The following is a 24,025-nucleotide window of genomic DNA, read 5'->3' on the forward strand; positions in this document are numbered from 1 at the left end:
ATTTCATGTCATATTCTTGATTTCATTTTTTTCAAAATAATAAAGCTTTTCAAATATTAGTTTCATTATGGTTTGATGGAATTGTTTAGGTATGTATGTTGACTATTTCAGTTGTCATTCACTTTCTACTTCCAACTCCTCCAAATACCATTGTGCAGGCAAATTTCATCGGGCTTTATAACTACTCCTCTAGTTTATTTGCAAAGATATAGAGTTGTTCAGAACTGGACAGAAGTGTTTTTGCATTGAAGCTTGCAATGGCATCTAATAAAGATGAACTGGGAAATAATGAGTAGAATGGCACACACTTTTAAGACTTTTAAATGAAAGAGTAATTAGAACAAAACATAAAGAGGAAGTGATTTCAATTGGATCCACATTCCAGTAATTCCACATACTGAGAGCCAGAGGTGCTTTGGAGAAAACAAAATAAGTTAAAAAGTAATTAAGCATACTTCTGAAAAGTTGTGGAGATTTATTTTTAGAGAACTGCCAAATATTTATTGCCATACATTTCTTTCTGTAGTCTAAGTTTGATTACATGTATACTCAGTCTCTGGTTTTTAGCATATCTGTTATATTTTTATGGAAGCCTTGGTATCTGCAAGATTAGTTGTATCTTCTTTTATCTTGGTTGTTTTGAATTCATCTTAAGATCCTTTGAACTGGAATTTCAAAAGTCAGACAAGAATCAGAAGAAACCCTGCTTGCTGGGAATCATTGTCTTGTAGAAAAGCATTTTGTTGTATAAAGCCACAAACTGCTACTCTTTAGAATGTACAGATACCACTGCATGTCACCTTTATCAAAGTAAAGTTAGAATTTTGCCTAAATTTGCCAAATCTCTTTTGAACAACTCAATTATTTCAGAAACTTTTTTATTGTTGCATCAAAACAAAGAGAAACTGATTATAGAGTGTTTCCCAAAAAACATAAAAATCTGAAAACCAGTATTTTTTTCCCACAACTGAGATTTTTTGAATGAACATCATACAAATATGTATTTGGATAAATCTTACTAAATGTACCATGTTGTAATTTTTGGCTTCTTTGAGTAAAAAACTAGAACTAGAAATTATGTATTATGCTAATGGGAACTAGAGTAACAGCATCATGTTTTTGACAAGTGTAGAGTATACACAAGCTGGGTATGAACTATAATGAAACTGGTAGTTAACAAAATTAAGCTTACTGTGTATTGTGAAATGAAAATAAAATTGCTAAAAATATGGAAGGCAGATTTGGAAGTATAGAGTTTGTGAGAAGATGCTGGAAGGGTGCAGATAGGCAGGCATCAGTATTAGGGGACTTGTGAATTTCAGTGCTGAACTATGAATTCTTAAACAAATTAATGTTCCCCATTCCACCTATCAGACCTTCATCTCTGGACAATACCAGTGCAAGTAGATAAAGAAATAATTTTAGCCAGGAAAGCAAAAAAATGAAAAATTTTTAAATTTTTAGTACTTGAGAAACATTAGAATATTGAAACATGTTTGAAGCATTACTGAAAAGAGTTACTTACATGTAAGTTTTGCTGTATTGTGATGGTTTGCCACCTCTGGAAGAAGAAAACTATGGAAGGGATTTCAAAATTTTTTGTACAACTCATCTGGTGAGTCTTTTCACTGACAGAAGGCAGAAACTGTGAAAATATGAGTCACTGAAATGGATGTCCACATAGTCCAGCCAGAAAATTCCTTAAATATGGGGAGGCTTTGATGAAGCTTAGAAAGGGGTACTAAAAAAAAAAAAAATTAGTAAATTGTCCATGTTTTCCAGTCAATACAACAGGACTAAAACCAAAATAAAGTTTTCAGAGCTAAAACTAAGGGGAAAAATATATATACTTTTCCCTAACAATCAAAAAATATCTTCAGACAAGAAAACAAAATACTTGTTACCTGTGGAAAGATGTTATGTGTACATATGCTGATTGCTTGGACTCAGCAAGAGCTGAAATAATCCACCCTGCACAGCAGCAAAATCCTTGTGACCAGAAGAGCTTGCAGCATCCTGGTTCTTTGAGGGTGATGTTTGCTGCTTGCTGCTCAGTTTTCACTTATAGTAGAGGTTTTTTTCCAACTAAGGAAATGTAAAATCTTATCTCTTTGAATAAAGATCTTGCCAGCATTTTTAAGATGCCTTCTTGATCTCTGCAAACTACTCTGAGGATCTGTCCTTTTCTGTTGGGGATGTTGTATGATCTATGAGTGCTAACACTATGAGATGAAACTTGAATTTGCTGTCATTATTGCTGTGTTTGAGGTTATGACCTCTGGTTAGTAATTAGTGTGCTCAGGATTCCTCTCTGTCTTTTTTTCTTTTTCTAAGACAAAAACTGTGACTTGCATGTTTGGAAGTTCTGAAATATTGAGAACTGTTGACAAAATGCTAAAAACCTAGTACTGGAGGGCAAACCCTGAGGTTCTTGAATTTGGAGTATCAAAAGCATTGCAAAAGCCTTCCAAAATTCTTTGAAATAATAATAATAAAAGCTGGGGAATCAAAGGCCATTGCATCAAGGATAAAAAATGCTGCACATTTTCTTTCTGTGAGGATACCTCTGGCTTTGATATGCATGAATTTTGTAATCAAATGTAGAATTCTAGGGCAAAGTCTTTGATTCTAGTGATCACTTTTTCCAAGTATTGTGCTCTGTATGTTTATCAAGGACAACATTCAGAAATCTGAAGTGTTTGAAACTTAATATTCTATTTCCCTGCTTTCATTTAAACTGTGGTATTGCTGAATAATGGAGCAGAGCCCTAGCTGGTTTACAGTTGAAGGATCTCATTGGAAAACATACTAAAACTAATGGAAAATAGACTGTTGGCTTTGGAGTAAGCCCTGAGGACACAACTTAATACAGCACAAAATAGTGTTTCATAGAGAAAACACAGCACAGTGTTTAGCTTTTTGCAGGTGTGGATATTCTGCAAGCTTCTGGAACTGAAAGCTATTAGAAAATGCAAATGTGTCCCAGTGATTCAAGGATTTAAAACACTTATATAGATACACCATTATATAGATACACCAGTATGGCTTATAATTCTTTTAATGATCCCTTACACTCAGAAATTACTTTCTGGGCTCTTGTTCAATTGTTATGGCTTAGTTAAAAAGTGTTTTTACTGCCTTGTAACATTGAAAACATACCCAGTTTCTTCCTCCATTGGCCTGTAGTTACAAAACAGCTGTAAGAGTTATTTTCAGATATTCCCTTAGATTTTGTTCTTCTGAAGGGGCATATTGCTTGAACTAACCACTAAGACCTCTTGTCTAAGGAAAATATCCAAGGTGATTGTCCTAAGAGACTCCTGTACTTTTTAGAGTGCTGTACAGGTCTACAATTCTTTGATTCTGCATCACATATTTATTGAGTACTGTCAGATTTACTGAGTTGGCAGTCATAGCCCTATTTATTAATTTTTCCTACCTGTTCCAGTTTCTTTAAATTTCAGATTTTCACACTTGTGAAGAAAACAGATATTGAATGAAAACAGATATTTTCATAACTAAAATAATTAAAGGGTGAAAGATAGCCAGAAATACCCAAGACTATTAATAAGCATGTAAAAGGATAAGTGATAAAGTGATATTTAACAACCTAAATAATATAGCTAGAGCATTTCAGAAAAAACCCAAGCTCTATAAGATGCTGTCCATGCACAAATTCATGTTCTAGGTAGAGGCTTCATAGTTTTAGTCATGAAATAGAACTAGTATTAGTAAATAGTTGAGAACTAATTTAATCAAAAGAAGTATATAAGGTTATTTCAGTTATGTATATATGAATTTCAACTGTAACAAAGGCTTTGGTTTGGGGAAAAATAAGAGACTACAGGAAAATTTTGCTGTTAAGGATTGAGCCTAGAAACCTCTTAGCTGGAATTTAAAATATTTTCAAAGTATTTTCCTAGAGTGGAAATAAATGTGTCCTGGAATAAGGGAGGTGAAACATATCAGTTACAATTTTAAGAAAACAAAGCGAATGGAGATTTTTCTTTCATTTTTCGAGTCATAGTTTTCAATCCTGAGTATTGAGAGCCACCTTGTGGCAGTGCCTTTTAATGCACATAAACGGCGCTGATTTGATGGTCGGCAGAGACCCTTGATCCTTGTTTCACTTCTCTGAGCATTTTGATCACTGAGAATTAAAATGCGTTCGACTTCCAGGCATCTGCCTGAGGTGCTGCACTCTTCTTGACTCGAAAGACGGATTCTTAACATTTGTATGAAATTCCTAAGATAATTTTTTTCTTATTCCCCTTCTTTAGTCTTTCCTTTTTCTCTTCTTGCATCCATTAATAGATGGTATTATAAACGCAGGACAGATAAGGTACAAGTGAAATAATTATAATGTGTAATTTACTTGCATAGTACATACACATATTTCTGTATAGTAAAGTAATACAGGCTCCATTCACTTTTTCTTAAAAGATGTAAAAATTCTTGACCAACGCATATTTTAGGAAGCTTAAAAAATTGACAGTTTTAAGCATTTATTTGTCTCTGTCTTTTAGTCATTGTTTTGATTACCAGAATATCAGTTAATAGCGAATAGGAAAAGTCAACATTTCTATCTTTCAAATTTGTATTTCCCCTTATAAAAGATTTGTATGAAATTAGCTTCTGGCATCAGAACAGGGATTAGATGGAGAAAATGCATGAGGATTAATTGATTACACTTGAACACAAATTTTTCAAAGGGTTCTATGAGTTTCTGTCTATTTTTGAGGGAAAAATATCAGCTTTTTTGTGACTGTAAAGGGGCTGATGTAAATATGGGACTTCATGAGTTGAAGCCATAATGTAGATTTTCTTGAGTTCAGTTTTCTGTTCTATAAAGTATAAACTGTGTGTAATGGTAGAGGTTGAAAGAGGGCCAATACTCTGCAAAGCATTTTCTTTTGGGATTTTGAGGGGGTAGGAGTGAAGTTCCTCATAAAACTTTTATTTATTTCTGGTATTAATGGAAATCCCTCTTCCTCCATGACTGAATTTATACTCAGGAATCTCAGACAACTTTGGGATTTCACAGTCAACTCATTTTATCAAATACAAAATAGTCTGGAATTTTGCTCTCAAACTTAAAAATTAAACCAATAACTGTAGAAAATTGGACAGATAACAAAAAAAAAAATCACTTAACACCTCTTATCCTTTTTCTTCTTCGGGAAAAATTGAGATTAAGTAGGCGTTTAATACCTTCTTTATCTGACCACTGTTTGGGAACATTTTGGTTGGAGTATGTTCTTATCAGCTGTGTCACATGGAGAAGAACTGGGTTTTGTCATACTTTCAAGTAGCACTATGACCTGTACTGAGTCTGGTGATGCCAGACTGTGAATTTGTGCATCTGATTGTCCATCACAAAGGAAGGGCTATAGGAATGTAATTTTGGGGTTGCATAATTACATTTGGGGGATCTAACAAGTCTGAAGTGAGTTTGTGGTAAATAATGTCCCCTGATTAAGTTGCCATTGTCATCCATAGAAAGGATGTAAAGTTTCCATTCCTACATTTACTATGATGTTCCTTAGTTCTGTTATGTTCAGCATTTAAAACATAGGATGATCTGATTAATTTTAATGTATGAGTATTAGAATAAGCAGAGGTTAGTGTGAAGGCAGATAATTTAAGTTCCAATTTACTTGGAATATTGAGTGGTAATTAAGAGCTATTAGTGATATGTGCCATCTGGGAGAGTTGGGAAAATGCCACCTGAGTCAGTTACAATAGAAATTTGTTGCAATGGAAAGTTATTTGAACGTCTAATTTATCTTTTATTCTTTCCAGGATAATTCTTGCTCATTAGTCTAAATTTGAAACATGGGGTGCTTTTCCAGCTGAAATTATAGCACAGGAGTTTTAGGAGACTGCACATAGTAACTACAAATGTGTGATGTGTCTGAGCTGCTGTTGCAGTTGGGGAAGTTCAGTGTGCTTCAGGCAGTGGAGCCTGAGTTCATGCACAGCAGACATGGCAGAGAACATCAGCCCTGCACAGGCTCTGCTGCCTGACTCCCACTGGCTGTGAGGGTGCTCAGACTCCTCCTGCAGATGCACTGATCTCTGTGTTGAGATCTGCAGAGTTGTAATCTCAAACTGAACCCTGCCATACCAAGCTGATGTCAACTGGCCTAGCTCAAAGGGTCACTCACTTGCTCAGCTTTTACTTAGAGATTTCTCTGCACCAGACAGCATTAGCCAGCCCTCTTAGCTTCCATACTAGCAGCCTGCAAATTAAACAACTATGATGAAACTAACTTCTTATCTTAAATGATGCCTTCTCAAAGAAGAAATAGAGTAGGGAGTATGTTCTAAGTTGATCTCATGAATGAAAAGGCTATGCCAAGAATTACAAGTCATCAGTTTATTTCTACAGGTACTAGCAGAAAGACTGTCTGATAATATTATAGAAAACAGGCTCAGTAGGTTTCCCTCTAGCAAGTGGTCACTGGGGTTAGCAGAGATACAATCAGTGTTACAGGTCAGTGTGGCCCCTCTCTTTCCATTCCGTGTGAAATTTCTTTGACAACAGAATTGGTAATTCTATATTTGGCACTCAAAAATCAATTTCAAAAAATAGCTGATATGCAAACATAAAATAAACAGAAGGAGACACCTTTGTTGAATAACTTCTGACATTTAGATTGGAATTCACAAAGTAAAATATTCTTAGATATGTAAACCAGTTCCTAAAGATAAGTGATGATATGATATCCAGCCTTGCTTTGCAGCATGAGTATGAGCCAGCAGTGTGCCCAGGTGGCCAAGAAGGCATCCTGGCCTGTGTCAGCAGTAGTGTGGCCAGCAGGACCAGGGCACTGATGGCTCCCCTCTACTCAGCACTGGGGAGGCCACACCTCAGATCCCATGTTCAGTTTTGGGCCTCTCATTCCAGGCAGGACATTGAGGGGCTGGAGCAAGTCCAGAGAAGGGCAACAGAGCTGGTGAAGGGTCTGGAGCACAGGTCCTATAAGGAGCAGCTGGGGGAGCTGGGAGTGTTCAGTCTGGAGAAACAGAGACTTGGGAGGGCACCACTGCTCTCCACAACTGCCTGAAAGGAGATTGTGGCTTGGTGAAAGTTGGGCTCTTCTCCCAGACAACCAGTGATAGGACAAAGGAAAATGGCCACAAGCTGCAAAAAAATTTCTTCACCAAAAAGGTTGTCAAGCACTGGAACAGGCTGCCCAGGGAAATGGTGGACTTACCGTCCTTGGAATTATTGAAAAAATAATTGGATGTGGCACTTCACAATGTGGTTTAGTGGGTGTGGTCATATTAGGTCAAAGGTTAGACAATGATCTTGAAGGTCTTCTTCATCCTCTCTGACACTGTATTTTATATTATTACTTGTACATTATGTTGTTTACATTCATTTTATATACAATATAGCTTATTTTATGTGAGCTTTCAAAGTGTAAAATGAGAAAATTAAGTGCAACGAAAAGTTTTAAAACTATGTGTCGCACTGATTCTAATTAAAAGTTTCTTCAGAGTGCAAGGTCAACGATTCTTCACTCTTTTTATTTTGATTTTAATTCATAATTCAGTATTACCATCTTGAAACCACAGAGGACTGATATCCTGATGATAACCCTGTAGTATGCATGTTTTACATAATGCCTCAAACATTATATTTGTCTTGGCACTGAACCATGGTGTGTGGTTCAGTTCTGTACAGATCAAGTGCTTGTCTTTATCTAGGAGAGCTCCTGATATGTTTTGAATGCGTTTGCAGTGATATCTATAGAAGTATTTTACGTAAGTAGTATTAGCTTTCAGTCTTAAAGTAGGAAAATTACTTTTTTTTTAATGTGCCTTTACTTCAGCCTCAGTTATTTTTTTCTATTTAAAACAATAAAATGATACTCTGTTCTAAAATGTTATTACTTCAAGTGATAAATTATTTGGGCTAATATATGTACTAATAAATATGTACACAACGCTTCTTTAAGGCAAGGGTTGGCATTGTCTGCTATTTGCCTTATAGGGATTAGAGGTTTCCCCACCACAAATACAAAATGCTCCTGCCCTTGGTTGGGGGAGCAGGGCTGCAAACCTGACCAGAGCAAAGCACCCTGCCAGCTCCACAAATGGCCAATTGCTTTGAGTCACTAGCCTTTCACATTTCAGTCTCTCACAGGCTGCTCCTAAAAGAAGGTAGAGTTGTGAAATGAAAAGCTCTTTCAAGAAGACTAAATGCATGAAGAATGTAATGATTTTAACAGATATGACTACTAATTTTACAGAAGAATGTTAATATAATTAAAATATTAAAGAAAATGAAGCTCGTAGTGTGGCATCTGACACTCTTGAACAGTCATTAGCACTAATGTATGCAAGATAAGTAAACAGAGTGTGAAAAATGGAAATTAATGAGGGTTGGAGAGGGACTGTGCAAGCAATCAGCACAGCAGCTCTCCTCTCACCTGTTTTGTGCTGCTATGTACTGTGTTAAGCGAGAAAGTAACAATCTCCTTACCTCTTCCCATACCAGATAATTTGGTCTCCATGGTGTGTTTGATATGTGAGATATTTTCTTATATTTCCCCGGAGTTTTACCTGCTATATAAGACAATTAAAGTTAGCTTGATGAAGAAACTGTATATCCTGCTTTAAAATAACAGTAAATAAATTACAATAGCTTAACAATTGCAAGCTCCTCAGTTTTGCAGAGGGTTTCTAATCTTGTTTATAAACCCCAAGGCAGATGGATAAGTTAAGATCAATGCAGTATTTTTTTTCTCCCCAAATCTCTGTAAATATGTTATAAAAATTACTTGAACAAGAAAATGAAGTATTCCTTTGCTCAAAATATCAGCCTTGGGTGGGAGGTATACGTGCTAGGTTATGTAAATGCTTAAAGAACTGTAGATGTAGAAAACAGTCTTTCAAAGCCATATATAATTTTACATAAATATGTTCGTCTCTGTGGTTTCTAAACTTTACAAAGCAATTATCTTGCAGGCTTCATGAACTATCAAATAAAATGTTAGTAGGTAACATAAAATACTGGTACTATAATGGCTGAATTTGAGGGGAGGGTTTTTTTAAGAGAGGAGAGTAAAAAAACCTGATTTTTTCAGTAGAGTTTGAAACTATAAGGGGTCTTGTAACTTAGCAGAGGTCTGTGGGAAAATACCCTACATTGGAACAGGATCTGGGGGTAAAATTAAGCTGTTTGGAGGTGACTGAACAATGCTCATTTGTTGCATCTGCTGGTTTCCTCTGGCAGCAAGCCTAATAGCTGCCTCAATTTAGCTGACAAACTGACTCCAAATTCCCAAGTCTGCTGGCCATAAGAGCATAGTAATAGAAGCCTTCTTGTTCTGTCACTTATTAGGTGCTGCTTCTGCGCCCTCTCACTTGCATAAAGACTTCATTACCTTTAAAACTGATTTTGAATGATGTTCAATAGTCCACAGTCTTCACAGTTGTGCACTGAATTTGCAGAACTTGAGAGTAGTCTGCAAGTAATTTGGAATGAAACTAGTGAAAAAGACAACATTGTTGTCAAAGGTGTTAGTAATAACTGGATGGCTGTGTTGAAAATCAGCATAAGCCTTACAGATGCCATTTTTAAGATGTATTTTTTTGTCCCGAGGGTGCAGTGGATAAGTTTATGAAACAGTAACACAGTGAAATAATTCTGGGAGAGATGAAGTTAGGGGAACCAGATGGAGCTAGCATTTGAGTTGGGCCAGAGGCACAAGGAATATAAAATTCATAGGAAATCAGGTTTTACTGGTCTTACCCCTTAAAAGTCTATTAGTTTCTTAATAGATTTTTTTGTTTGTTAGTTCTATATCAAATAAAGTAAGTAATTACTACTTAATATAATTAATCAGATGTTACTACATAAGCATTGCAATATGAAAATACATAAACATGTGTGATCCTTCAAATCCTTTAGAGAGTTCTCAAAACTGCTTTTATTGTGAGATTTAACATTCAGCAGCCCTGAACTACAAAAGTTATTAAGGAATCCCTGAAATTCTTCTGTGATGGCAAAGGCACAGGAGGAATAAAATGTCTTTAGTTCTGAGACTTGTTTAATATTAGCATACCAATTAAAAACAAAACAAAACCTTTAAGTGATGCTAGTTACATCATGAATTTTCTTTCTATATTACACTGGTAGCAGTGAAAAAAGCTTGGGTTTACAGTGCTGCAGATGGTCTGATGTTCCAGTTTGTTTGTTTCTTTTTTTTTTTCTTCTTAAAATTCAAGTTACATAGTTCAAGTTAGTTAATGAGTGGCAAATATCATTGTGAAATTTTTTAGTGTAGGAATTTCTGTCACTTTTACTGACTGCCAGGTTTTTTTATTGTGCCTTCATAGCATTGTTATGCTTATCTTCCATGTTGTGTAGGACAGAAGTTAGAAAAGTGGAGAAATCAAGCCACAATGCCTAATCAAAAGACATTTAATATTTAATAATGTTCATCTCTCTAAAAATTACTTTCCTGGTTTAAAATAAGGTTCAGCTTTTCATGGTCATGCATAATGACCATGCCAGTCAAGATGTCAGTCTACAGCTATTTGAAAACCATGTAAACTCTTAATTCATACTGCACATTTCCCATTACCTATGAGAATTGTGAGGAAAATTCCATTCTTCCGGAGAATCCTCAATCTGTCACTTTGCATAGCTGTGAAGTTTAGTGGACATTTGTGATTTAATTATGGAATGAGAAATATGCTTAATGTTCACAAAATATTTTTCTTGCAGGTTTAATAATGTCTCAGTCAGTATAGCCTTTGAGGAGCAGTTGCAGTAAAAATAGTTATGATATGTATTAAGTAAGGTGCAGCAGTATTGGAAAGAACTTTAAAAGACTTTCTACTTTCATTGTTTCTCACTAAAAATGCATTCAGTCTTGTCATGGCTCAGCAGAGTGGCAATTTTGAGTATTACAAAGCAAAAATTGTGTTCTCAAATATAACAAATGTTTTTGTAGACACCATGCAGTATCACTTTCCTGTTGAGGCAGAAATATTGAAATCTTTGCACAGTTAAGCACAGCAACAAAAGGTTTAACTAGGTCTCCAGAGGTTGTCAGTATTCAAAGTGAAACCAGTAAAAATTCATCCTTGCATGTCATCAAACTCTCTCTCTATCAATTTCTTTCCGTGCTGTGTATCTTCCCCACCAGCTAGTTTTATAACACCATACTGAAAACTTCTGCTGTCAGCAAAACAGACCAAGATTGATGTTTTTTTCATCTGTGTACTCCAAGTGGTTATTGAATATGGCAACAGGACTTATTATCTCAAAGACTGGAGGCAAATAGATACTTTGCTGTATTTCACACGTTTCATACTTCTGTTCCCAGAATGAGAGTGGTTGAATTCTAAATTGATGAGAAAGAAAGAAAGATTTTGACTAGAATTATTTTGCATGCAATTTAAAATTGTGATGTTATATAATCAATTCAATATTAATTGATGTGCATTTTCATGTTGTTGTTAAACTGTTTAGACACTTGTCTTAATAAGAGTTGAGATTATTTAGTCACAGATTGGTGTCGCAGATTTGAGGAAGTCCAGATTTTCAACACACTGAAGCAGTACAAAAATTTCTCTATATAATTTTATTTTACTTGCTATAAACAAGAGAAATATGCTTATCATCGTAAAATAGGTGAAAAATATTGTTATCTTCACTGAGAGGTAGTGCTTAAACTGGATGATTATAATGAACATTTCCTTTCTGTCTAAATCTACTGCTGGAATTGTTTGTCAATCTAAGTTCTTAAACCCTTTTATTTGAAAATTATTAATTTATTCACTTTTAAGACAGACATTGCAGTTTGGCTTGAAGTAAAATATTAGGTTACTTTGGTCCATGTTATAAAATTCTGGCTGAGGTTGAAGTAGTGTATTGTCTATACAAATAGTTCCTTTTTTTGCTTGATAGGTGGTTTTTTTAGGCAGTAAGTGAAGTAATTGGAAACTATGCCTACATCCTCAGTGACTTGTCCATCCAAAATCCATCATTTGTGCATGCTCAGACTTGCATTCGCATTTCTTTCATTATTGGCTTGTCTGGCTGGCTCAAAAATGCAACATTTTAAACATTATACCACATTTCCTTAGCTTCTCTGATCAGTGAGGTCTGTAAACACTTCTGTCTAATGCATTATAGATTATAGACCTGAGGAATCAAAGATTACATTAAATGCTCTTGCACAAGTTTTAAAATCTGAAGGCTGTTCCTCCTTTTCCCACAGAATAATTCATTCTCTATGAACCATGAAACTTTTCCAGTGAAAAAAAATGGGGCTGCTATGATATAACAGTGTACTGTAAAAAGAACACACTGAAAAAAGCAAGATATTTCTGGAGACCATGCCAATCCCTTCTTTAACTGCTAATCATCACTCCCTGAGGTACCAAATGGATGAAACACAACCTTATGCAATAAATGAGTTAGGATCAGTGGTAAGACCAGGACAACAGAAAAAAAATTACCAGAATTTTGCCTTACACTTCCTTCCTTTGTGAATCAAAAAGAGAATCAAAGTAAAATTTATAGGAATTCTTTTTAAACTGTTCTGATTGGAACAGTCCCACTACTCTCCTTCCTTCTCCTTCAGAGGTGTTTTTAAAGCACTTTACAGAATTTACTGAGGTGATATCAGTAAATTGATCAGACAGTAACTCATAGCTTTAAAAAATTCTAAGTTTAATACAGTGAACTTAAATTGCCAGAGGGAGACAATTAGATTATTGACTCTTGAGGAGAGATTCAAACTGATTCACATTTGTTTGTTAGAATTACCATCTTCAAATAATGTCTTGCCAGGTACCAACTAATTATATCCCAGTAAAAGAGTAAGTATTGAACAGAGGTACTACTTCAGGATAACTATACAAAGTGAATTGTTAGATACATTAAAAAAGTGAAGGTGTAGAGAATGAGCATGCATTCTCCTTAAGTAGAATAGCATATTGGGCAGCCTGCATCCCTCCAAAAATTATCTGCTAGGTCATGTGTGTTATCTTGGTGAGGAGAGCTCTCAGTAGTTTTTGGGCTCTTCACAGGACCCAGTTGCACAGTGAGCAGTCAGTGAAGCTAATGCCTCTGTTCCCAGGAAAGAGCCAGGCAAGTAATCTTACTGCTACCCAAAAAATGCTGCTTTGTCCTTGTCCTAGAAACAGCTGCTGGTAGCTTAATTGTTATGCAGACAATACAAGTGGAATGATACAAATAACTGTTCTAATTCAAAAAGGACAGTCCTCAAGTAAAATCAGTGTACCTCACATGCATACCTTTTTTCTCCCTTTAGACTCAAATCTGTATTTCTCCATACAATTGTTGTCATAAACTCTCAAATAATGTTACTGCTTATCTTTCATAGTATTTTCTCTAGGTTTCATGTACTTCTCTAACTGCATATAAAGGAGTCTCATGTTTTTCCCTGTAAGAAAAAATTACTATATTCTGAACTTATATTAAAAAAACAACCTCTAGTGGTTTTATTTACACCATCCAAGATCTCTCTCCTTTGGAATAAAAGTTGAAAATAAAAGAATAAAAGTTTTGCATATATAGTCAAATTAATATGCAACATGAATGTAGTAAATTCTGAAGAGCAAAAATGGTGAATGATCATGCAATCCTTTGATCATTTCTTTCTGTTTCTCTCATACTTAGTTCTTTTATATTTATGAAACAGCAATAAGCCCATGGATGGACTCTTCAACTTCCCTTTTTTCATTCTGCTTCTGTCAGCTGACCTTTACTTCTGGAGCAGATGGACACTTTTTCCATTCTACCTGATCTCATAAATTTTGAAAGACAGTCAGTATTCTTAAAATGAACCAGCAGAGCAGATTCAGCAGTTTTAGTAATATGAATGAGGCAGAGGAGACTTTTGTCTTGTTGGGAGTTAAACAATTTAGGTCAGCCTACAAATGACATTTCTGAATGTCTTGAGCAAAGTTACAAAATAGTTTCTTGGGTATATTTGACCTGTATTCATCACACAGTAGTAGTACTAATTATAACTGCTGTTCATTGAAGGCTGCAGCAAAAGATTCCTTACTTTGTGTGGTGTCTGCAATGTCTGTGCTATCTGAACTCCAACACTCATCAAGTGAGGCTAATGAGGCCTCAAAATTAAGAGCTGCCACTTTGCAGGGTGTCAGGACAGTGCAGAGAATGGAGGGTGGGAATAAATTGCTCAGGATTGCTCAAACCAGTGAACAAATATAATGGTGCATTCTGAACCAAGTGCAAGTGCTGCCCTATAGTGAACTCCACAGAAAGGAAATTACAATGATTGAGTCCTATGGTCATGAGCATGAAGTTTGCTGTAGTAAGGAGATCGTGAGAAAAATGCCAGAATAGCCTGTGCCATTTTTGTTATTGAAAGAGAATACGTGAGTCAAAAACTGCATTATTGGTGGGAAAAAACAGAATATAGTAATAGTAATTTTTTGTTACAGGGAAAAACATGAGACTCCTTTATCTGCAGTTAGAGTCAAAAACTGCATTATTTGTGGGAAAAAACACCCAAATTCAGAATTTCAAGCAATACCTTAAAACGAGCATGCATAAAAGAAAAATGAGTAATCTACAGAAAGAAAAAAAATTATCATAGCAAGTAGTGATGATCTACTTTGTTTATCCTAGATGAGGGTAGCATTTGGAGATTTTAAGAAAACAACAAAACAAGCCATAAATTCATGTTTCGTGTATCGAGAAGCAATTTATTGGCAGCTGCTTCTCATAATCAAGCCTTATTGCTCTTTTTTACCTTCTTTCTATATAAAGTAAGAGAAAAAGGTATCTATAGGCCTAAAAATTTCATTCTTTGGTTCACTGTATGAGTATTTCAAAGAGTGTACACCTTATAGTTGATATGAATGATGATTCCTTTGTGATACCAGATTCTTGAAAAGGGTAAGGAAGGGTGTTACCTTTCATAAGTCTTTAGTAGAAACATTGGATTTCTTTTTTCCTGCTATGTATGCATCATTTCTCATTAAAATTAAGCAGGACATTTTTCTATGTCTAATTGTGGCATTTTTCATGTGTCTTAATCAAGAATTGCACGAAATTCAAGACATTTAAAGGAGAAATATAGGTGGCAGCAAGCTAAACTGGGAATTTATTTAACACATACTGTTTTAGATGCACACACACATGTAAGCAAAGGTCATAAATCTGCAGCCCTCTTGAGCAATAAGGGAGGGGAAAGAAAATCAATTCTAATCAGGAGACCAGTGCTATACCTCATAATAACAACTTCTCCATACACCTGAGGCACTCAGTAACATTTTGTATAAATTTTAAGTAAAATCTCTTACTTTTATTCTGTTATAGAACAAGGTGGAAGCAATATAACTTTTTATAGTTTCAGTTCCTTTATTTAGTAGTTTTGGTTTTGTTGTCTCTGTAACCATTAAAGTTCAGATTAAATACAAGAGCCATGCACTTCATTTTCACAAGAGTTTAAAAGGTTTGTACAAAAGCAAATATGCTTAAATGATACATTATGTGAGCAATTTTTCTAGGCATCACTGCAATATGGGAATCGGTTTTTTATTTTATTTTCTAAGTGAATTTTATAAAATTGGATTATATCATTTTTCTTGAACTAACTTGCCTTGTATCTTTGTGATCTAAAGTGAACACAAATTTATGGGAAGAAAATAATTTCCATTTCTGTGCAGTTAATAGAATCATCCAGAATAACTAACAATTTTATTTCCTCAGCATTTGGTTTTTTCCTATGTCAAAAGTGACCTGTGAATTTTTTCATTTAAAAAATTTCATCATCTTCTGTCTTGTAAAAAAAAAATTCCTATATTTCTAAACCTGTTAGCTGTGTAGACTGGAAGTCTAGCACTTCACAGATTCAATAAATGAACCTGTACATTTTAAATATTTAAAAGATGTTATTTTAGAATGTGTGGTAGATTTTAGAACTAGGTTTTTTATTCTTTTTAAGTGCAACATGTAAGTGTACCTATGTATTTTTGAACAGTTTAGATTAAGCTTAAGCTTGTCAGTACTGAATTATAGTCAGACTAGCATTGCCATGTCTTTATATGTTTTCTGTCACAAACCTTTTTCCTTCCTTTTTCTTTTTACTGTATTCACAAGTTCCTCTCTTATAAATTGATGAAATTGTACTTCCTAAAACCATAAACAAATAGTTTTCTTCTATATCTAGTACACAATCCTACTATTCCTAGCTTTCCATTTGTATATTGCCCTGTTGTTCCATACATTAAACGATGTAAGCAATCAAATTACAAAGGTATGAAATTTTTAAATTTTGAGGATTTCAGAGCAAGATTCTGCTTTTTAAGCTAAGATTATAATAAAGTGTAATGTTTTTTGTATTGAATAATTGTGTTTTTTGAAAAGTGGATACCTTAATGCATATAAAATAGGCATGTGACACCAACACAGAAAGTTCTAAAAAAGTGAATTTTTTGATGGTTTTTTAATCATTTATTTAAGAAAAGAGCTAATTCATACTTAAATGTTTACACCAAGTTCCAGATATAATCAAGAGCAATCCAAATTTCTGTGTCACAGAAGCAGTTGAAGTGAATTTTCCACAACCTGCTGTGAATTTTGTTGTTGGTAATCAATAAAAGCAAACCTTGGTGCATCTGTGCTCTTTATGAAATATTTGGTTCTATTTGTTAGCTCATGAAGAATAAGCTTCATGAACTGCAGGGCCACTTTATCAATTTATTATTTATTCATTTTTAGGCACTACAGCAGTTAATTAAATTTGCCAAAAAGTCATGTGTAGTTTAAAAGCTGAATTTGATTTCCTTAAACGAATAGTAAATAATTACTGCTAAAGCAGGAAAGATCAGATATTGAAAAGCTGGATAATTGAGAAACTGAGAAATGTGTTTTTCCTACAATATTTTTCTTTTCATGTCCTCCTTTTATAATTGCATTCCCATCTCCCTATTTATTTCTGTGTTTGCAGAGATTTATTGTTCATGTTTGGCAGTTTGCCAGTACTGCGAACCATGTTTTGCTTTGCTTTACCCACTCTGTATCCCATAAATCAACTTTTCGGTGGCTGTGTGTCAGGAAATGGTAAATGTGAAGAGATAACAACATCAACAATAAAAACAATAAAAATCTAATTTTATCTAGAATTAATTCACTCTAATACATACGGCTGAAAATACAGTGAGAGTTAAATACTACTTAACCTTTGTGTGGTTTGGAAAAGTAGAGATTCTCCATGGACAAAGATAAAGAAATCTGGTTTAGAAAAAAATTAGAATTGTCATTACCACAACCCTTTTGGTATCACCTTTAGCAGCAACTGGTTTTGGAAGGCAGTTAGTGCAGCAGGTAGGAATGTGGAAGAGACAGGCAGAAAATCAGAAGTGCTTGTGGCAAATTAGGGAAGTATATTAGTTTTTCATAACTTAGAGGCAGTGTTCAGTGTAGATGAAGCAGGATAAAGCCAGCACCCAGAAATAATGCTCACAGAGCTCATACCCTGCAGGAGGCTGGAGGTTTTGCAGACTGAGATCCCAGGCTCCTGCCTATGGGAAAGGGAAAATGAGGGGTAGATGAACAGTTTGATTCTGTAACATGAATTTATTGATTCAGGCTGTGCTGCACCCATACAATGGCTGGTGGTGGGGAAGGGTGTCCCCTCCTTCATGGTAAGTACAGTGTGTGGCCTGATGCCTCAAGCCTGCCCAAGCTGCCTCCACAGTCTGAAAGAGTTTATTTTAAGGAAAAATGATAAGAGAATTCTCAGTTTCCATGTACTCACTGTTGGTTACCTTGAATCTCCATTTAAGTGAAGCTACACTTCTGTACAAAGATTAAACTTCTTGCAGTCTTTTATAGAATTAAGGGTATTCTCCGGAAAACAAGTATAGACACGATAATTTATAGAAAATCATCACAAACTGGCCTTGATGGAAAGTCCAATCTTAATAGAAATAGTTTCTTTCATATGACTCATAATAATGCCCAATCTTTTCCTGTATTTTTTTAATCCCATGCTTCTTGTGCTGTAATTAGAAGTGAATTTAATTGTTATTCATTGTTATTCTTGCCCACTCCAGGTACAGAGATCCAGAAATAAGCAGCTCCGTGAGCTGTTTCCAGATGGATTTAGTATTCACCACGCGGGAATGCTGCGGCAAGACAGAAGTTTGGTTGAGAACTTGTTTTCTAATGGACATATCAAAGTCTTGGTTTGTACAGCTACACTTGCTTGGGGTGTCAATCTGCCTGCTCATGCTGTTGTTATTAAGGTAAGAGCTTCCCTGCTCTGCAAGCAGTTATCTGTCTTAAAAGAAACCTGTGAAGAAGTATAGATAGCAAGATTTCTTGTGAGTTTTGGGCCTGGAGGGGAAATATCTGATTGACTTGAAATGTTATTTATATCTCATTAAACTGATTCTCTCCAGTGGGAGTCTAGTTTGTATAGTAAAGATTTAAATATATCAAAGATTATGAAAGGATTAGTTAAAGTACACTTCTGAAATCATACTATATTTGCCTAATTTCAGTATTCAGCTCATCAGGATTATATTCATGTGTATTTATGTTAATTTTTATTAACTTTTCCTCAACCAGGGAACACAAATATATGCTGCAAAAAGAGGCTCCTTTGTTGACCTTGGAATTTTAGATGTCATGCAGATATTTGGTCGAGCTGGACGGCCTCAGTTTGACAAATTCGGAGAAGGCATCATTATTACAACTCATGATAAACTCAGTCATTACCTGACTCTTCTTACACAGCAGAACCCAATTGAAAGCCAGTTTCTTGAAAGCCTTGCAGACAACTTAAATGCAGAGGTAACCTTTGATTTGTTTAGAGAAACTAGCAAACTTTAAAGGATTGACATTATTTGAAACAAAAATGCAATATTCTCACACTTAATAAAATTTTCATTGTACATATTTTATTACTGTTAGTGTGTAGGTGTGTATGTTTAAGTGAACTGCTACATATGTGAAAAAGGGGGATCTTTTACAAAATATAGCAGGTATTCAAAGTAGGATGGAGGGTCAAAATACCATTAAGATAAAACTGTAGCAATGCAGCATTTACCTAATCAGAAGTGATTTTTTAGAATTTAGTAGATGTTCTGCATAACTGAGAAGTAAAATCCACAAAAAAATTAAAGCCTGTCTTTCTGTGTATAACCAAATTCACATATTTAACTGCAGGAAAGGAAGAATAATGGACTTTGCTTTAACTTGTTTTTTTTTCAATGGCACAAGACAGTTTTTCAGTTAAAGTCAAGCATTTTAGCTAGACTTAAGTGTCCAGTGACATAAAACTGCTTATCATTTTGAAAAATGTGAAGTTTATTTGGTCTATTAAGAATAGCCTTTTGAAGATGCTTGTTATTTTATCTACTCAATTCTTACATATTTGCTTATTTTGTCTTTTCATCACTTTCTCAATTTTCCCATCTCTCCTTCTACCACAAAAAAAAAAAAAAAGAGAAAAAATAAATGGATGGCATACTTGCATTGGGCAGATATATTGCTCTCAACCATTTCCTTTTGACAATACTTAATGGTCCTGGAAATAGGCACCTCTGAATATTCTCTAAGTGGACCTGGATGGATATTCAGTTATTTAAAACTGCATAGTAGCAACTTACACATTAGCAGTAAAAATTTACTTCCTAAAGTTGGTTGTGTAAGTCAGGAATATTTGTGGTTATTGTTCAGCACCACAATAAGTCAGGAGAGAGTGATCTGGTTTTGGGGTACCATGTGCCTTTTCAATAGGAAAAAATCCAGCCAGATTTCACAGAAGAGCTTTGTTCTTTTTTTTGAGACACAGAAAGCAGACCGTGAAACAAGGGTTGGGTAGGCTTTCCTTCACAGCAGAGGAGTTTGCTACATTTTATAAAATATTAGGAAGTTAGGCTTTTTTTCTGATTTTGTGTAATGGTAGTAATCTGAAAAGAACAGTGTACTCATGGCTTTAAAATTACCCCAGATTCCATTAAGTGATGCAGTTACAAAAGCTGAAGGTGCAATCAGAATTTTGTTAATTACAGTGATAAATGATTGCTAGTAGAAATAGCAATGAAGCACAATAGCATAGCAAGGGCATGAAGGCAACATATGTGACATTACTTGTACTCCTGTCATAACATGCAGGAAAAATTAGTGCCTGCCAGATTACAGGTAAACAATACTATGAGCACTGGCAAGGAACTATTGTGACAGCATTTTTTGGAAAGTAACTTCATAACATTTCCTTATAATTGGAGTCAGTCTAAACTTCGGTGTATGCTGATTTGATCTAAGATGGTGGAATTATCTGAAAAAGATAGAGATGATTTAGCAGAAATTGTTAAGTTTATCTGGAGATGACTATTCCAATATGCTGCACCATTCTGGAAAAAAAATATGTTTTAAAATATATGCCATCATATGATTAAGTATGTAGTCTTAGGAAGCACATTCCATTTTTGTCATCTTCTGCCCTTTGGTAGTAACAAAGCACTGTATGGATACAAAATATATGGGTTTTGACTGATGTGTTACAGAAATCAAGACACGTATGTTGATGACCACTGACAACTTCTCCATAACAGAGCCTGTTGTTAGCACCAGGAAATCTGCACTGATGGATAATAAAACAACATATTGTAGGAGCAGAATCTGCTTTCATTACAAGTAGTTCAGGAAATCCAAATGCTTATTCTCTAGTTGTAAAGAGAAACAAATTAAAGGCCAGAAGCACTGCTGAATTGTTTAAATTCTTAATTTGTTATGGACACACCAATAGCTGAAAGAAGGGCTGATAAAATGAAGGCAGCAGTTGGAAGTATGGAAAGACTTCATGTTTCCACAAGAATATGAAAGTGCTTTTATCTAGACCAGGTCTCTTGGCAGAAATAGGTGAATGTTAAGAATGATTCAGATATTTATGGTAATACAGCATATAATCCTGGCCAAGCAATTGCTAAGTGGAATCCAGGGCCTTGAATTTTGTACCTAGACTTATGTCGTGCTGGAGAGAAAGTTTGGGCAATAGTGCAAAAAATTGCAGCATATATCCGGATAAAAGGTAATTCTCTAGAATCAAGAAATTTTCAGAGAGGATGGGCAAAGAAATAAATCTGTTTCAGTGAAAGGAGCCCACCAATTTTTCTGTATGCTTCAGGAGAGAACAAAACAAATCAAGATTATATGACAGAGTTTTGTGAAGCAATACATGAAGTAATATGGCAAAAGACTGCATCTCTCCTGGGACAAGAACCAGGATGTTTTGGCTGCAATGAGCCAGTGGCAGGTTTAGAAAACAAAATGATGTCAGCTGGGTGGTTAGGCAGTGGAACTCTCTGCAGGGAGCTGTTTCTAAACAGAAAAGTACTTGAAAAACTGTCCATAAATGGAATAAAAATCCATTTAAAGTAACCAAGTACAAAGCCAATACCTTTAACTAAAGACCTTGAGATGCAATTGTTAAATAGTTTGGGAGAAATGTCTATGATGCTTCTTCCTCATTCCTGCATTTTGCCCTTCAGCACTTGCTGTTACCTGACCTCAGAGACAGCTGGTCTTGATGCTTCAGTGCTTTTGTTCTTAGGAGAACTACAGAATGGAGAAACCTGAAATATATCCAACTACATTGAGCTGACACCAAAATTAAGACTTTGAATGTGTAGATCAGCATGTCAGTCTGCTGTTAATTCTCTTCTGCAGATCTGAGGTTTGCTTTGGTTTTGTGGGGTTTTTTCCTCCTAAAAATTAGCAGAATAGTAAATAAGTGATCATCAACGAAGGCACGGAGATGCCCTTTTCCTTTTTTTGCTGAGATTTTGCCAGTGGGCATAATAGGATGTAAAAAGGAATACAACAGCTAGTTAAAGTACTAAGTTGAGAGGAGCAAGTCCTGGGGCAGTTGACCAGCTGGCAAACAGAAAATACCTATGGCTGTCTTTTCTGGAAATACAGGAAGAAAGATAAGATGCAGGGGATGTGGTTTAATTGGACCATAAACTTTAACTTATCTGGGAACTATCATCAATAGCTCATACAATGCAGGTCACCATTCCTTCCCTAATGGTTTCCACCTGAAGGAGCCCTCCCTGACAGCCACAGCTGGACTCCAGCTTGTTTGCTGGGATGACTCCTTTCCCCAGAGAGCTTAGGAAATGATTTGCAGTGCTGGACAGTGGGCATACCTTCCCCAGGGTGTGTGCCTTCACTTGCATATGCTTGTGATTTTCCTCTGAAGACAGGAATGTAGAACCTGGTGGCTTTTTCAATCTGGACAAACCTCTTAATCTTTTGCCTTGAAAGAAAGGGTTTTCAGAAGAGAAGAAAAATTCCTTCAGAGTCCTTCCTAAAAAAAAAATCACTCAGGAGCTGGATGATACAATGGCTGATCTGGGTATGGGGCAAAGCACAGGAGATTCTGTCTGACTTGGGACAATTCTAGTAGCAATAATTATTTCAAAAGCTTCACAGGACTAAGACCATAGTCCTATGGGGCTGAAATAGTAATTTAAAATCCACTGGTTTCCAAAGGAAACAGAAAATTGCTTATTCGGTTGTGAGAAAGAGTCCTTGCTCTCTTACCTTACCAACAAATATTTTATATATATATATACTGAAATTTTTCTTTATGTAATCAGACTCAATTATACAACAACAACAGACAGTATATTTGTAAATAGGCACATGTGTGTAAAAAAGAATGTATTATGCTATATAATAAGTTCAGTATATATTATGGGTAATATTTTTATGCCATTTTCTAATCATCAGAAATATCAGAGAAAAAAAAAACTCATTTTTCAAGAGCTGCCCAAAAGCCTTGTTACTTATATCTGTTTACATTTTTTTGCATATCAAAACCACCTCCTCTGAAATATCATTCAACTTGATAAAGTTTGTGGTGTAGCATTTGTAAAAAAAAAGGAGGGCAAAAAGAAAATAAATGACAATAAATGCTGCTAAGCATGTTGCTCAATGATGGCAATGTCAGTCACTGCAAAATTAGTTAAATTTGTGTGATGCTGCTTATTGCTGTAATTTAAAATTACACAGTGAGTTGGAAAAAAATAGTACTTAAAACTGCATTCTGTGAGTGATTAAACACCATTATTACATTTGAGCTGTGAAAAATCAAAATTGCTTTATGAAAACTGGTGCAATTGGACAATACAATGTCAAGATAGTAAATATTTCTACTCACCAATTATTCCATCTGTAACTGAATGTCTAATACATCATTGAGGAAATGCTGGAAACTTGGATCATTCATACTCTTTCATGTAGGATAAATTTTCAGTGCCTAAGAACTTTACTTGAACACTAGATGGCAGCAAATATTTAGAAATTACTCTGAGGTTTTTTTGACTGCATATTATTGAATTTGTGGGAAGAAGGAAAGCACAATATTAGATTTTTCAGTGCCATATCTGAAACCCAACTGTATTTCACAATTGCTTTTTTCCTTCAGTTTTTCTTTTAACTTATTAAAATAATTAATTAGAATAGAATAGAATAGAATAGAATAGAATAGCATAGCAATAGAATCAGACATTTGAACAAATGAGGCAAAGAAAAAGTGAAGCATGTTTTGTTTTGATTTTTGTCAGACTTCATTTTTTTCAGTAACAAGAATATTATGTTTTCATGATTATGAAAGTGGTTCTTGAAAATGAGACTAGTGGACTGTGTTTTTAAGCTCTTTCAAGTTCTGCATTGAAAGATATTTGAGTCATGCAAAGAAACCAAATGCTCCAAATAACCTGTGTACAAATCAAGTAATAGTAACCTGTGGGTTCTATTCCATGTTATCCCTGTGGTAGTCTGTGAAGAACTGAATGCTTTTGTAGCTACCTCAGTGCATTATGTAGCTATTGCCTTGAAAAGCAATACTGTGGGACTTCCCCCAATGTCCTTATGCTTTTGAACTACAAAATACCACATGAAAAGTGTGTTAAGCAAAGCCTAGGGTTACTCCATGCTATTAGACACTGATATTAACAAGGTTTTACTGGATTCGAG

The 24,025-nt window shown here is 35.1% G+C and overlaps 1 protein-coding gene across 1 annotated transcript in view; it reads left to right on the forward strand.

The window, feature by feature from the left end:
- Positions 1-24,025, forward strand: part of ASCC3 (activating signal cointegrator 1 complex subunit 3) — a 250,456-nt gene that overhangs the window by 133,265 nt on the left and 93,166 nt on the right. Inside the window, exons 15-16 of the mRNA XM_077176551.1 lie at positions 18,088-18,279; positions 18,605-18,829. Of these exons, the coding sequence (XP_077032666.1) occupies positions 18,088-18,279; positions 18,605-18,829 (417 nt within the window). The remainder of the gene's footprint in view (positions 1-18,087; positions 18,280-18,604; positions 18,830-24,025) is intronic.

This window comes from Agelaius phoeniceus, chromosome 3 (genome assembly GCF_051311805.1).
Source record: "Agelaius phoeniceus isolate bAgePho1 chromosome 3, bAgePho1.hap1, whole genome shotgun sequence".
NCBI classification, from domain to species: domain Eukaryota; kingdom Metazoa; phylum Chordata; class Aves; order Passeriformes; family Icteridae; genus Agelaius; species Agelaius phoeniceus.